This window comes from Colossoma macropomum, unplaced genomic scaffold, assembly GCF_904425465.1.
Source record: "Colossoma macropomum unplaced genomic scaffold, Colossoma_macropomum, whole genome shotgun sequence".
Taxonomy (NCBI): Eukaryota; Metazoa; Chordata; class Actinopteri; order Characiformes; family Serrasalmidae; genus Colossoma; species Colossoma macropomum.
The window spans coordinates 4119054-4135864 of record NW_023494800.1 but is presented as its reverse complement, the minus strand read 5'-3'; the positions used below and the strand labels follow the sequence as shown (position 1 = coordinate 4135864).

At 37.8% G+C, this 16811-nt stretch overlaps 1 protein-coding gene across 2 annotated transcripts; it reads left to right on the top strand.

The window, feature by feature from the left end:
* The first annotated feature begins 1390 nt into the window (after positions 1-1390).
* On the top strand, positions 1391-15509 carry LOC118820348 (GTPase IMAP family member 4-like). Of its 2 annotated transcripts, XR_005008252.1 has the most exons (7): positions 1391-3200; positions 4185-4235; positions 6932-6979; positions 7216-8589; positions 8868-9028; positions 13175-14466; positions 15012-15509. XR_005008252.1 is itself a non-coding variant. In XM_036588652.1 (5 exons), exons 1-5 carry the CDS (start codon positions 3179-3181, stop codon positions 8870-8872), a joined length of 1500 nt encoding a protein of 499 aa, XP_036444545.1. In that variant the 5' UTR covers positions 1391-3178; the 3' UTR covers positions 8873-13115. The 2 variants fall into 2 exon arrangements, 1 of the variants encoding a protein (XP_036444545.1); XM_036588652.1 differs by lacking the exons at positions 13175-14466; positions 15012-15509 and having other exon boundaries at positions 8868-13115.
* Positions 15510-16811: the final 1302 nt, after the last annotated feature.

Genomic DNA, 16811 nt, shown 5'->3' with positions numbered 1-16811 from the left:
GGCTAGCACAAATAGCTTGGCGTCTGAACTGCCTCCGAGCTCAGATACTGCCAGACTAATACCTAGAAAGAAAAATACACAGTTAAACATAGCATAAGCGCAATACAATGCATTCCAATCAATACTTAGGTCAGTGTTCGCTTAAGCGCTTCAAAAAGAGATGGGTCTTCAGCTTGCGTTTGAAGACCGCCAGAGAGTCTGCTGTTCGGACAGCCAGTGGAAGTTCGTTCCACCACCCGGGCCCCAGGACAGAGAAGGGTCTTGATGCTTGTCTTCCATGCTTTGATTTCTGTGTCTTGGCCTAGTAGTTGGCAAGGCACAAAAGTGAGTTTCACTGTAATCACAGTCTGTAACATCACACCATGTCTGCTGACAATTTAAATACATAACAGACAAGAATCAAAGCAAGAACAAGTGAATTAGTACAGGGTGTCCCGAAAAAATTGACATAATTTTGTAGTCTAATAACAGCCAACCCTCCCTCAAATGATCTCAAATTTTAACAAAATGTGTAAAAACTAACCAAGTTTAATTTTTTATGTTTTTTTTTTTTTTCAGGTTGAAGAATGACGGTCACTAGAAATGAAAAGGCAAATAGTGTGTTAGAATATGCTCGAACACAGTCAAACAAGAGTGTGCAGCGAGCATTTTCAAGAAAATTCAATAAAAAATGCACCAACTGGAAAGCAGATTTGGACATGGCACAAAAAATTCAAAGAGGAAGGCTGTCTGTGCAGGACAAAGGGATCTGGACGACCACCAGTATTGGAAGAGATTACATTTGTGAAGCTGTGAAATCGGTTATAAAATCTAGATCTCTCTGAATTTCTTGTTCAAATTTTGATAAATAAATCTTGTATTGTTCAACATGAACAATACAAGAAAGTCTATTTAATTTCGTTTGCCAGGACATGTCAATTTTTTGGGACACCCTGTATTTTACAGCTCTGATACAACACAACTACTTTATTATTTTTGCATTGATAACCCTAATTTTACATAAACCCTCCAAGCATTTGAGAGAATCAGAGGGATACTTTGATTATGCAGACATTGTGCTGTAAGAGCTGAACACCATGTTCCTATAATTACTTACAGTGACTGTTTAGTTTTACTGTAATAGTTACTAATTCATAATTTTGCACGTATTGAAAAACTAACATTTTATTTAAATTAGTTATTACTATTATTTTACTAGTAATCAGAGTTTGTTACCATTATCTTTCCATTTTACTACCAACTGTTGACTACAATATAGTAACAACTACAACATTACCATGTAATTTTTGTTGGTGCAACTTGTTACCACAATATTACCAGATTATTATGTTGAGCCAAAATTCTCACAGAAGCTCCAGCACACAGTAAGCATAAAGACAGAGCAGAGTTTCAAAGTTACTGTGGCTTTTTAATGCAGTATGATGAGGCAGAAGTGAGCTACATAAACTGATGATCTCAGCGAGGTCAAACCTCAGAGCCACATCTAGGAATGTCCAGTTTCTCTCACAGTACTAATGCTTTGGTGCCACCTGTTGGTTAGGTGTGGTGTGACATCCTTAGATAACTCGTCATACTTGTATACTGTGATCTTGTCATAAAAGCTGTACTGCGCAGTATTATCCCTCACTGAGTCTCTGTCCTGCAGCAACACCCTGCATTACTGCTCCTCATCTTCCTCAGCAATGCAGGCCACCAGTGTGGCGTAAAGACTAATGGGCAAAACTGATTTAAATGTGATTAGATCTTTCAATTATAAATAGTGATAATAAAATGAGTGGGAGCTAATCTGATTGTCAAGAAAAAAAGGAGACTTGTAACAAGTACTTTGAATTGAATAATACAATATTTTTCTGTTGGAAAACTGGAAAATAAGTTGTTGTATAAACTTAGTTCAATTATGCCACATATTTCCATTTAATCAAAGTCGGTATACACTGGCTTTGTTACCTCAACATAAAATGAATTAGTTGATGGAAGAATATCCAAACATTTCAGTATAATTTATTTGAGTTTGATTGGAAGGAAATTATCTTTGGATAAAAATAAACAGTTTTCATTCACTGAAATACTGCTTTCATTATTTTTTACCAATTATACATAAACCAGTTACTTAAAGAAGACACAATTAATTTACTTAATGTAGACATAATTTCAGTTTGTAAGTCCAACAATGCTGTTGGTTAATTTTGTAGAGTGTAATTGAGGAAGAGTATTCCATTTTAATATTATTTTAATAAAGTCATGATCTTACCTATTTATGATGACACTGGATCCTTAGTAGTTTTAGGAGGATTTTTTTTCATGTATCTTTTTTAATGAGTCGAAATATCATCAATCTGATAATGTGAAAAATGAATGAATTCATTAATTATCCTACTCAGGGTGGAGCCACAGGTATCACAGACCTACTTAATCAAAAGGGGATGGAATATTTATTAAGCCTTATATTTTAAGATAATGAAATTTGATTTGTTTTAAGTGGGGGCTTTCACTGTATTATAGCCACTAAAAATCATTCCACTCTCCATCAAACTCTGCCGTATTTTCTCAGCCCTCCAATCACTGCTCAGCACCCATTGCTATCATCATTGCTCCAAGCCTTCAGTTCGTTATTAGTGCCTGTTTGTAACTGACTAAACATAGCACCTTTCATTTGAACCCATGCCTTTTATTAGCAAACCTGTGGGGGAGGTCACCACCAGCCATAGGCTTCAACGTCATGGTGACATACAGGTGGCTCTTAATATAAGCCATACAAGAGATATTAACCATTTAAAAGGCATGTTGTGAGTGCAGTAGATCTGAAGGTTATTCTTCTGAACTGTATTTTTCCAAGCAGTCCGACACTTTTCAATGCAAATTGTCAACTTTACTGTTAATTAAACAGTCAGGATAGACAGACAGAAAACAAACATACAAATCATAAAATCATGAGACAAGCAGTGTCCTGCTTACCCAACTAAAAATACACCACATGACCCTGAGGTACACTCTTCTGCTGATCCTTTGGCTAGTTTCTCTCTTACTTCCTCTTCTGCTCTGCTTCTCATCTCTGGCTGCTCTCTCGGTAAAAAAATGAAGAAAAGTTTTAATTTGTTTCGTTTGTTTACAGTTAATACATTTTAATCATTTCTTTGAGGTTTTATAGAAGTGCAGTGTTTACTTATTTGAGATAATAATGCAGAGACAACAAACAAAAGGTAAGTAATCTCAACTCTTCTGAAAAATTTGCCTGACGACCTTGTACATTCCAATATTTTGTAACCTTCAAGGCCTTCAAAGAAGGTCCAGTTATTTTTGGAAGCTAGAAAATTGTTTGTAAGTGACCTATCAAGTCTAATTAATGCTATAATGCGTAAGATATTTTAAACAGTTGACTATGCAAAGATAAATTTCAGTGACAGCTGTAAACTGGCTAAACAGAAACCAGGGTATGTATGAAAACAGATGGTTCACTGTTTGGGTAAAATCAGCTGTAAGGACGTGGCCGTTCTCTGAAGGAAAAGCATGACTGCGTTTGTGAGTAAATTCTCAAACATGCCAACAATAATAAAATCTGTCAACTAAACAGAGTCTGAAAATCAATAACAGAGATTGTCTCAGTCGGTGGTGGAAAAATTAGAGTGAAAAGCTAGTACTAGCTGGCTAGTAAATTCTGATAATTTTATGACCAGTGGGGAACTTTCAAGGTGTTCTAGACCACAGGTGTCAAGCTTCAGTCCTGGCGAGCCAAAGCACTGAAGATTTCAGCACACTACCTCATTAAACACACCTGATTTAGCTCATCAGCTAATTAGCAAGGCCTTCATTTATCATTTTAAGTTCATATGTAGTTTTTTTCAGTCATTTTTTTATAACCTGTTAGTCATAACTGTTATTATGACAGAAATAACATTTTAGGTCCCAATACATTTGGTCAGTACTGTGTAAGCCAAGTCATGTTGGAGATTACAGTCAATCTTATTATTCTATTTTCATTGCATTATTATTATTATTATTATTATTATTATTATTATTATTATTATCTAGTGTTGTTTTTACTGTCAGTTTGAACTTTTTTTTTTACATAATACACATTTACAGCTCTTTTGTATATGTTTATCTGACCAATATCTGTTTTGGTGTTCAATAATTTCCAGAGTACGATCAAGTGGAAGTTTACTCTTTATGTATTTCCTCTGCAGAACCAAATATGGATACAGAAGACCAGAAGCTAGACATGGATGTAGAGCACAGTGAGTCTTTTTAATGTTTTTTATTTCATGGACATGTAATATGTCTGACTTTGACAAGCCAGTGGGATCTGTAATACATTATATAATTATTAAATTATCTATAATATATAGTCCGTCCACAAGAAAGGCCAAAAGTCAAACATAATTCAGAAAAATAAGGCAAAGGTCAAAGAATTCAGTACTGGCTAAATGGCGTATGCAGTAGAAACATGCTGACGAGCGACTTAGAGCAAAATCAGCCTTTATAAAGGGAAAGTAAAGAACACAGACTAGACACAAGTGAAATAGGTAAATAGTAAGCATGGAAACAAATCAGTATTTCAGTGGCTGGTGGTCTCTGACATGACAGAAGCCCCCCTCCCCCTTGGTGAAACCAGGTACAAGGCAAATCCATTAACAATAATTAGGAAAGAAAGCAAGGGTCAAATACACAAAAAACTGCACAAAGGACCCACAGCTCAGGACTCAATTTTGTAATACAGACTTTGCAAAACACAGGGCCAAAAAAAGGAGTATATGTAGGGGAGTCAGTGAGTTCATGACTATCTGCAAGTGTGTACAGTGATGGAGGGGTGGAGCCATGGAATAGCAGGAGCTGGAATGAGCCATTCCAGACTTGGCAGATCCAAAGAGTCTCCCCAGAGGGGGAGACACTGTGACAATATCTAAGGTCTGAATATTTAATTTTTTATTTTTGTTTCTGTTTTAGCCTCACTAATTTAGTAGAACTGTCCATATAGTCCTATGTTCCCAAGTATATCAGACCAAACACATCAGACCAAAAGACACTGCAGTACAGATTTGTAGAAAAGTTGCAGAACACAACAACTTACATTTAGCCCATTTACCTGAAATAGAAAAAAATTCTCTGCGGCCTGTTTTTACCTTAAATGCTGCAAATTTAAGTATGTGTTCAATCTTCATCCTAAGATATTTATTTATGTTGAGCGGGGTGACAAGACTTCCCGGTTTTCTTCAGTCTCTGTTTTTTGGTGGCTGACCCCAGAAATGATAATGTTTTTAACTGTGAATTAAAACATACAAGAAAGTCCTAAGAAATACCTGGCAGCAGAGCACCTGGTGTTGTGCTTGTTTTAGCCAACAGAGGGAGCTGTTGCTGCTATCTACTAACCGCCTCCACCATATGCTCGCCTAGTTTTAGCAGGCACGTCAAACTGGGGACCTTCCGGGCCAAAGTGCTACAGAGATTAGTGTTCACTCTCATCTAATGCTCTGAATTCAGTTCATGGTTCTTTTTCCTGTAGCCACAGGTCTCTTTGTACTGCCAAAGTATTTAATATGAATATGATGTATGATTTTCTGACACGGTTTACAAAGTTACTGAGCTACTACCCAATTTTATCAGTCTGCCTTCACCATAGTTTATTACAATATAACAGTTACCATAGTCAAAACACATGAAATTGGAACTGTTCCCCTGTTTTATTTTATTGATAAAACAGTGGATATTTTAATGATATATTGGCTGCTAAACTGGAAATTTCCCCAGTTTTCATTTCAGAAATCTAGTCACCTTAATGTTGAGACTCTCCCGACTTATTCGCCATTATTTTCAGTGAGAGGATCTGTAGTCTTACATAAATTAAAATAATTATAAGTGATCACAACTGAAGACTTATTTGGACTCCATTTTCACCTGGTTACTTCATGTGACTAGTATTTGGATTGTATCCTGATAAGATTTTAGCCACGTGCATTTACACTAGGTCATCAAATGTGTCTCCTGTTAGTCAGACTGAAATCCAATTGCTGTGTGGCATGAAATATGCAAATCTGTTCAGCCTCTTCATCTGCAGTTTATCTTGCACAGTCGTGTTTGTTCATATCGCTATTAAGCATTTTGTTTAATTCGGTCCCCAACCATTTGCCTTCTCTATGTATATCCTTCTTGCAGACACAGATCACATGTACAGTGACGTACTGCATGGGGAGGAGTTTTGGTTTTACTGGGAGGGGTTTTGATAATACTGGGAGGTGTTTTGGTTGTAGTGGGAGGAGTTGTGATTGTATTAGGAGGTGTTTTGGTTGTACTAGGAGGGCTTTTGGTTGTACTAGGAGGGCTTTTGGTTGTAGTGGGAGGAGTTTTGATTGTACTAGGAGGGGTTTTGATTGTACTAGGAGGTGTTTTGGTAGTACTGGGAGGAGTTTTGATTGTACTGGAAGGAGTTTTGACTGTACTGGAAGGAATTTTGGCTGGACTAGAAGGAGTTTTGATTTTACTGGGGGGAGTTTTGGTTGTACTATGAGGGGTTTTGGCTATACTAAGAGGGGTTTGGGTTGTATTGGGAGGGGTTTTGGCTGTATGGGGGGAGTTTTGGTTGTTGAATGTGTCTTGGAGCGACAGATGTGTTTAAACTGTTATACCACGTGGCTTAAATGCATCTCAGTCCACCTCCTGAAGTGGTCTGAGTGATCAGATTTGTATCTGTTTTAAATGTCTTGAGTTTACACTTGCATTTTTATGCAGCTTGGCCTCATCCAGATACAATCCTGATACTCAAGACGCATGAAGTGACTAAGTGTTACCACGATCTTTCAGTTAATGTTCATAGTAATGTATGTATAATTCTCTGATATATTCATGTAAGCCATAGGAAATGACAGTTCTGCCTGCTACATGAAGAAGGCAGCTCAGTAGTACACAACTTTCTTTCTTTCTTTCTTTTTCTGAGAAGAGATGGAAAGCAAAAGGGAAACTTTGCAAGCCAGTGCATCAAATGATTGTGAGTATCTCTAAAAACTGAGCTGATTCATTCTGATTTAGACCTTTGAATATGGGAATTAAGTACAAAAATTATGTTTCACTTAATGAATATTTCATTTATTATAAATGTTTATTTTGAGAAGACGGGCATATCAATCCATAGGCCTCACTGGATAAAAAGCTGATTTACGATCTTTGATCATTTGTCAATTCAAAATGTGCTATAAAATGTAAAGTTTCATCTCTTTCTTACAGCTGAAGTTTATGCACAAAAAGAGCCATCAGCGCAACCCGAAACAGATCTCAGGCTTGTGGTTCTGGGTGGAGATTCTGCTGATAACAGTTATGCATGTAGCACAATACTCAGACTTTATCAGAGAGAGGAAACAATTAATCCACTGAAAGGTAACTTTATAGAGAGGACCGTTGGAGGAAGGCAGGTATCTGTCTTCAGAACCCCATCATACTGGATGGAGCACCTGGATTCACATTTGATTTTCTCAAACGGAGTCGAGTCCATCAGACATGAGATTCAGAGCTGCACGTCAACACTGTTTCCTGGTCCACATGCTTTTCTGTTAGTGATGCGAGCTGGTCATACTACTGGAAAGGAGCATTATCTGTTACGAGCAATAACCTCAGTGTTCGGAGCAGAAGCTTTAGAGTACACCATGGTGATGTTCATTCATGCACACGAACAGCACCATCCAATGGATGCCTTGAAGGACCGCTGTGTGCAGATGTGTGGAGAAAGATTTTTCTTTCTGGAGAACAACGATGAAAATGTGGAGGAGCTTTTCATGAAAATTAAGACAATGACACAGAAGAAACAAAGCAGGTTCTTTATTCAGCTCTTATATGAAAATCTTATGAAAACATGTTTTGATTCATGGGAAAGAACAAGACTTCATGCTCAACAGTGCAGAGAACATAAGCTGATAGAAGAAATGAAGGCAGAGCAACAACTGAAAGAGACTGAACTGAGGAGAAAGCTGGAAACACTTGAGCAGGACTTGAGAAAAGAGCTGGAAGCTTCCAGACTCAGTGAGAGTGCACTAAGAAAGGATCTGGAAGGCTCCAGACTCAATGAGAGTGCACTAAGAGAAGCATCCAGACTCAATGAGAGTGCACTTAGAAAAGATCTGGAAGCTTCCAGACTCAGTGAGAGTGCGCTAAGAAAAGATCTGGAAGGATCCAGATTCAGTGAGAGTGCGCTAAGAAAAGATCTGGAAGGATCCAGACTCAGTGAGAGTGCAGTAAGGAAGGAACTATATGAGTCAAATGACAGATCTAATAAACTTCAAAGAGAAGTAAAGGAATATAAAGAGAGGGAAAAAGAGCTACAACAGAAGCTGAAAGATCTTCAGGCTCGAGAGGAGCTGCTGCGCGACAGACTGGAGCTGGAGAAACAAAAGAAACAGAAAACAGAGGAACTGCAGGCCAGAGAAAGACAGCTGGAACACAGAGAGAAAGAACTGAGGAGCAAAGAGAGAGAATTAGGAAGCAGTTTGAAGGAATGGAGCCAGGACACAGCAGTGGGGAGAGGTGAAGAAGAAACAGCTGAATCAGCTGAGGCAGGAGATGTGAAACTTGCACGACGCAACAGCAAAGAGTGGACACCGCCATACAGTAAGATCTTTTACCATCAACATGTGTGATGGATTTAGGCACAGAGCGTTCCACACACCGCTGTATTATCTACACATTCCAGTTCATATGTTACAAGGGTTAAAAGTACATAGAAATGCTATGTAGCTCACATTTGTTTAATGGGATAAAGTTCAATAAATGCATTAATGTGGTGTTGTGGTATTTGTGTTTTGGGAGATTGTGTTAAATATTTTTGACAAAAATAATCTATTATGAGACGTTCTCTGAAGTAACTCTTCTTTTGTTTATTTATCCAGTGTAGAAAAATGAGATGAGGACTCTAGATGACCTGGACGCCTGAACAAAGATGGTGCTTTTTAAAATGTTCTGTAACAGGGGCCACTCAGAACTCACAGGGTCATGTGAAAGACTGTTAGCTTTACCAAAAGATATACAGACAAAGAAAGAAACAGAAAAGGTAAAAGAGGAATACAGAAGAATAGACCACATTTTATTTATTTAATATAATTGTTTATTTTTAATTGAATGTAAAAACTGTATTATATTCTGTTATTTTATGAGATTCCGAACTGCACATCAACACTGTTTCCTGGTCCACATTTTTCTTTTTGTTAGTGATGCAAGCTAGTTATACCTCTCTGGTTATGCTTCTCTAAAAGAGTGTTATCTTTTACCTATAGTGTTTGAGAGGGTATCTTTAGAATACACAACGGTAATGTTTTCCCAAGCACATTAAAATTATCTTCCAAGAAAGGCTGATCAGTGCTCTTTAAAAAGTGATATATAATTACAACTTGTTCCTCTTCCTGTTCTTCTTACTGGCATTAGGTAAAATAATTTTTCTTGAAGGCTCAATTCAGATGTAGTTTTGATGGTTTTTCAGTTGATTTCAGTGCAGTTTATAGTGAATGGGAATGGTTGCTAATGTCAATCTGCTGAGAGTTGAAGAATATTTCCTGGCTTTGTCCTCTAGCTCTCTGAGGTGACATCAAATTTTACTACAGTCATGCTCACAGTTGCATGACAGTTCAGTGATCCAAGTGGGCTATGATGACTCGCCAAAATGCTAATAGTGAACTATAAAATGATGGCACGTCCTCCGTCTATGGCAAAAGGCAATATTAGTGAGATACAGGCATCAATGTTTGAGCATCAGGTTGATTAGGAGTCAAACAGAACCCAGTGGTATAACAATGGCTACAGGCAGATGAGTCAGAATAGTAAATTCAGTTATTGACATTTTACATTTATCAGTCGCTAAAGTCAACTGGCCAGTCACTAGTCAACACCTAACTAGCTAACTGACTGAGATTTTAAAGTTGTCAGGACTTCAAGATGGCACCACAGATGGCTGCCCTGGGGTGTGGCCCCTACCTCTGTTTTTTTTTTTGTTGTTGTTATTAACATTGTTTGTGGCGTGTCCAACAGAATTATTTAGAACAGGGAACAGTTACCAAACCTCAAGGACAAAGACGAGAGAGAGAGACATGAGAAAACCTTCAAATGTAAGAGGTACAGGAGGGGGTGTACAAGATAAAAAACATAAAGTTACTTAACTGGACCCTCTCCAGTCATCAATGAAACCCCTAAAAACTCATCCCTGTTAATCACAATTACATATTTTTAAGTTATTTCCAAGAAAAAAAATCCCTTACTGCCTAAAAATTGCTTAGATGTAACTTTTTGAAAACAGATACAAAACTTTGCCTATAAAATATGACACGTAGCTAGCTACACCTGACTCTGATACATCTTGTTCCTCGTCATAATCATGCTAATGATATGGAAAGCCTCACCCGTCAGTGGACAGGAGTGGCTCCTTAGGTTTGTGACTTATGAAATCCTGACTGTCTGAATCCCACCTTAACATCAGTGACTCTGTGGTTTCCACTGTGGAGTTGCTCATGTTCCTTAGGTAGGAGAGGAACATGCTCTCCATAGCCAAGACAGCACAGCAGAGGATGCTCTTCCTAAGACAGCTAAAGGAATTCAACTTGCCACAGAGCCTGATGATCCAGTTCTACACAACAATCATCAAGTCCATACTCACATGGTCTATAACCATCTGGTTTGGTTCCTCCACTTCACAAGAACCAGCCAAACTCCAGCACATAATCAGGACAGAGGGGACGATCATCGGATTTAGTCTGCCAAACCTTTGCGGCATCTACAACAGAAGAGGGATGAAGCACACTGGCAAGATTGTAGCTGACCCCTCCCATCCTGGACATCACCTCTTCCAGCCACTTCCCTCTGGTAGAAGGCCTTCAAATCAGCACAACCAGCCATGCTATCAGCTTTTTCACCAGAGCTGTAGCACTCATTAGTGGACACTTTAAACTTGAATTAGTGGCAGTTTAAGCTTGAACTGAACCTAGCAATTATTTCTTATTGTGCTTTATACTGTGACTCTAACACCTTTGTATCATAATGCATATTTGCACAGCTGTTAATATTTGTATCATCCTGTAATATACTGTAAATACAAGTTTATGTATCCTCAGACCCTGCATATGTATACACATTTGTATATGCATCTTTTTGGCTCCATTCACGTTGGCTTTTTATTATTTACTTTTCTATTCTTTGATCTATTAGTTTTATTTTTATTGCATTTGTCTCCTTTGTTACTGACACATGTTTTAGAGAATACTGCTGTGTAGAACTCGACCAGAAGCTAGCAAGTGTCAAGTGAATCCACAACTTCACCTCAAACGTCTTTTCACAGACTCAAGGTAACCCAAGGATTAAAGCAGGGGTGAGTTATGGGACTTGAATCATACTATCAAGTGATACGTATGCAATCTGTTTTGTATAGGCATACAATCTACTTGAATTGCTACCATGCGAGCTACAAATAGTGCATCATTTTTTAAAACTGCACCACTTTTTCAGCCGTTCATGCATGACGTATGGCATATTTTGATATCATCCGTCTCTGTCTCTCCAGAACTGGAGCTGCCCAGGGGCATGTTTAGGGTCTGGCTATTGGGCTATTGCCATGGGTCTTTTTCCTGTAGCCACAGGTGTCTCTGAATATAATGCATGATTTTCTGACATGGTTTACAAAGTTAGTGAGTCAGTACCCAATTTTATCAGTCAACCTTCACCATAGTTTATTACAGTACAACAGTTACCATAGTCAAAATACACGAAACTTCAACTGCCCCCCCTTTTTATTTCATATATAAACATTGGATATTGTAATGACATGTTGGCTGCTGAACTGAAAATTTCCCCAGATTTCATTTCAGAAATCCAGTCACCATAATGTTGAGACTCTCCTGACTTATTTGCCATTATTTTCAGTGAGAGGATCTGTAGTCTTATATAAATTAAAATAATTATAAGTGATCACAGACTTACTACAGACTTATTTGGATGAAAGACCCCGTCTACACCTGGTCACTTCATGCGATAGGTATTTGGATTATATCCTGATAAGATTTTAGCCACATGCATTTACTCTTGGTAATCAAAAGTGTCTCTGGTTAGTCAGACTGAAATCCGATTGCTGTGTGGGGTGGAATATATGCAAATGTGCTCATTACATGACAACTAATTACCAACTGTTTATCCGTTCAGCCTGTTCATCTGCAGTTTGTCTTGCACAGTAGTATCTGTCCATGTTGCTATTAAGGATTTTGTTTAATCTGGTCCCCGACCCTGTGAGTCCTCCATGATTCTCTTCCTCGCAAACACAGATCACATGCCCATGTACTGCATGGGGAGGGGTTTTGATTGTATGGGGAGGAATTTTGATTGTACTGGAAGGAGTTTCAGTTGTACTGGGAGGGGTTTTGGTTGTGCTGGGAGGGGTTCTGGTTGTCGACTACGTCTTGGAGAGATGGACGTGTTTATGCTGCTGTAACATGTGGCTCAAATGCATCTCAGTCCACCTCCTGAAGCGGTTCGATTGATCAGATTTGTATCTGATTTAAATGTATCTTGGGTGCGTTTACACTTGCATTTTTTTGTGGCTTGGCCTCATCCATATACAATCCTGATACTTAAGATGCATGAAGTGACCAGGTGTAAACACGGTCTTACAGTTAATGGTCATAGTAAAATCCCAAGTAGGGTAATAATCAATGGCATGTCAAAAGTCCAAATTTGAAGAATGAGAAAAACAAGCAATACTACTTAAGAGACCTGTCTGTGTTGATAGCACTACAAACTATGGTTTATGAAGCATTTAGTGTTCATATGTATAATACTCTCATATATTCATGTAAGCCATAGGAAATGACAGGTCTGCCTGCTACATGAAGAAGGCAGCTTGGTAGTACACAACTTGTAAAATTCTTTCTTTCTGTCTTTTTCCGAGAAGAGATGGAAAGCAAAAAGAAAACTTCACAAGCCGGCGGATCAAATGATTGTATCTCAGTTAAAAAACTGAGCTGATTCATTTGGATTTAGACTTTTGAATATGGAAATTTTGTTAAAAAATGATGTTTTGCTTACTGAAAGTTCTATTTATTTTAAATGCTTATTTTGAGAAGACGGGCATGTTAATCCACAGGCTTTACTGGATTAAATGCTGATTTAGGATCTTTGATCATAATTCAGAATTTGCTATAAAATTTAAAATTTTATCTTACAGCTGAGGTTTATGCAAACAAGGAGCAATTATCATCGAAATCGGCTTGTGTTACTGGGTGGAGATTCTGCTGATAACTGTTCATGTAGTACCATACTCAGACATCATCAAAGAGAGGAAACAATTAATCCATTAAAAGGTTACATTATGAAGAGCACTATTGGAGGAAGGCAGGTATCTGTCTTCAGAACCCCGTCCTACTGGATGGAGCACCTGGATTCACATTCGATTTTCTCAAATGGAGTCGAGTCCATCAAACATTCATCAAACATTCAGATTCAGAACTGCACCTCAATACTGTTTCCTGGTCCACATGCTTTTCTGTTAGTGATGTGAACTGGTCAAGCTACTAGACAAGAGCATTATCTTTTACGAGCAATAACCTCAGTGTTTGGAGCAGAAGCTTTAGAATACACCATGGTGATATTCATCCATGTGCATGAACAGGATCTTCCAAAGTAGGCCTTGACAGACCACTGTGTGCAGATGTGTGGAGAAAGGTTCTATGTTTTAGAGAACAATGATGAAAATGTGGAGGAGCATTTGACGAAAATTGAGACAATGACAAAGAAGAGAAAAAGCAAGTTCTTTGTTCAGCACTCAAAATCTCATGAAAACATGTTTTGAGTCATGCTAAAATGCAAGACAGTCCAGAGAACTTAAGTTGACATGAGAACTGCAAGAACAGAAGGAAGAACAACAACTGAGGGAGACTGAATTGAGGAAAAAGCTGGAAACACTTGAACTAGTTGAGCCGCACTTGAGCAAAGAGCTGGAAGCATCCAGACTCAGTGAGAGTGCACTAAGAAAGGATCTTGAAGGATCCAGACTCAGTGAAACTGCACTAAGGAAAGATCTGGCAGCTTCCAGACTCAATGAGAGTGCACTAAGGAAAGATCTGGAAGCATTGAGACGCAATGAGAGACGCCTAAGTAAAGAACTGAATAAATCAAATGACAGATCTTATAAACTTCAAAGAGAGGTAGAGAAAAGCAAAGAGAGGGAAAATGAGCTACAACAGAAGCTGAAAGATCTTCAGCCTCAAGAGGGGCTACTGCACAACAGTCCTGAGCAACAGATAAGACAGACAAGTGAGGAACCGCAGGCCAGAGAAAGACAACTGGACCATCAAGAGAGAGAAGTGAGGACCAGAGAGAGAGAATTAGAAAGTGGAGTGAGAGAATGGAGCCAGGACACAGGAGTGGGGAGAGGTGAAGAAGAAACTGCTGAATCAGCTGAGGCAGGAAATGTGAAATTTGCACGACGCGACAGTAAAGATTGGTTACCGCCATACAGTAAGATCATTTACCATCAATGCTTATGATAGATTTAGACACAGAGTACTCCACATACTGCTGTAGTGTCTACACTCTCAGAAAAAAGTTATAAACTGTCAAGGGTACATGTCAGTACCTTTAGTCAGGGAACATAATTGTTCCATAATCCATTGAAGTGTACTGACTCCACACACCCCGCTTTGCTCATTAGGTTATGAAAAGGTACAAATACATACTTTTCATGTGAAAAAACTTATTTAAGGTGCACAATTGGACATTAAAACCACTGTTTTACCTTTGAGGGAACATTTACATTGTTTGTACCTTGATGAATGAAAAATGTACCTGCGCAGAACCTTTATTTCTAACAGTGTATGTACTACACTTAACTTGGTACACAGGGTAAAATATGCAGATATGCAGTGTAGCTCACATTTGTTTAGTGAATTTGTGGAACTAGGCACAGCAGGTGTGACTTTACTGTGTTAAATATTTTTGACATAAATAATCTGTTATGAGGCATCACTTGCAGCAATTCTTCTTTTGTTTTTTTTTATCCACAGTTTAGGAAAATGAGAAGAGGACTCTAGATGACCTGGACGCTCTTGTTTCAGTCAACTGGACACACAAATAGATTAAACAAGGATGGCGTTTTATTTAAATGTCCTACAACATGAAATACTCAGAACTCAGAGCAGAGACTCATTGCATGATTCATGTGAAAGACTGTTATTTTTGCACAAAGATGAACAGATGAACAAAAAAAATGATGTTTTCTGATTAAAAAAAGTAAAATACCAATAAAGTAGAATAAATCAATTTTTTTATTGTATATAACTGTTTATGTTAAATTGAATTTGATTTTTTTTTATCTCTTAATTTATGAGATTCAGAGATGCACATCAACACTGTTTTCTTGTCCATGTTTTTTTTTCTTTTCTGTTAGTGATGCAATCTGGCTGTACTTCTGGAAAAGAGCGTTATCTTTTACCCTCAGTTTTTAAGAGGGTGACTTTAGAATACACCAGAGTAATATTCATTCATGGGCATGAACAAAATCTTTCAATCAGGCCGATCAGTGCTCTTTAAAAAGTGACATATAATTACAACTTGTTCCTCTTCCTGTTCTTACTGGCTTTGGGTAAAATCTATATTCTTAAAGGCTCAATTCAAGTGTAAGTGATTTCAGTGCGGTTTATAGTGAATGGGAGTGTTCTCTTCATGTCTGCTGAGAGTTGAAGAATGTTTCCTGGTTTTATCTGCTAGGTCTCTGAGGTGATCCTACATTTTACTACAATCATAACCAGAGACAGTGTGTGAAATAACCCCATTTTGGGGGGTCCCATGTTGGCTGGCTGCTAATTCACTCACCGTATTGGCTCTAATGCTAGCTTTAAAGGCAACAAAATTTTGGTTTAAGACCTTTTTTTACTGATATACATGATCATAGATACATATGATTTTCTGTCTGTACAATTGACCTTTATATATATATATATACCTTTACATATATATCGTTGTTGTCGGAACAAAATCTCGTATCTCCAAAATGGTAACTTTACAGGAGAAGAAAAAACCTACTTTACTTTTAATGTAAGTCAATGGAACCAGACATTTTTCCAAGTCATGTTGGGCCGTTTCTTTTGGTCCATTCTTCATGAAATGGGCAACAGGACTTTTCAAATTATGTCAAAAACTGAAAAACACCAAAAAAAGGAGATACAAGGTTTTGTTTCTTACAGCAGCGATATATAGTCCCATTTCCTATATATTTTTTAAAATAATATTTGTAAGCTCCAGTTTTCTCCTATACAACATATGAGCTAAAAATGCTCATATTGCTGTCTGTTCAGTAAGCTGCAGGAAGTGCTGATCTTAATCAACATCGCCCTCTAGTGAAGCTAACAGTTGTAACAGGTTTCAGGTAAAGAAGAATGTCATGTTGTGCTGAAATCTAAAGTAAACCTGAAGAGTGAAGTTGGAATGCTTGGATTCGTATGGAACTTAGCGTATCCAGTATGTGAAAAAAAAGGGGAGTGTTGTAGGTATTGATACTCTGTGAAAATGCAGTTATGATTTGATATCTTGTTCATTTGAAATACATTGTGTGTGAGTGTCTTACTGCATACGGACATGGTTAATGTAAAGTACAATGCAGATCACAGAAGGCAGTACGTTTAGTCACATCTGTAACCTTCATTACAACTACATACAACTGAAAACAATACAAATAAATGCATTTTAAAATATATGTTTAATAAATATATTGTTTGGCCATTTTCATATATTGCAACAATATATTTGATAAATACATTTGGAATTTTTTTTCCCATATGGGACAGCTCAAAGCACAATGTAACAGG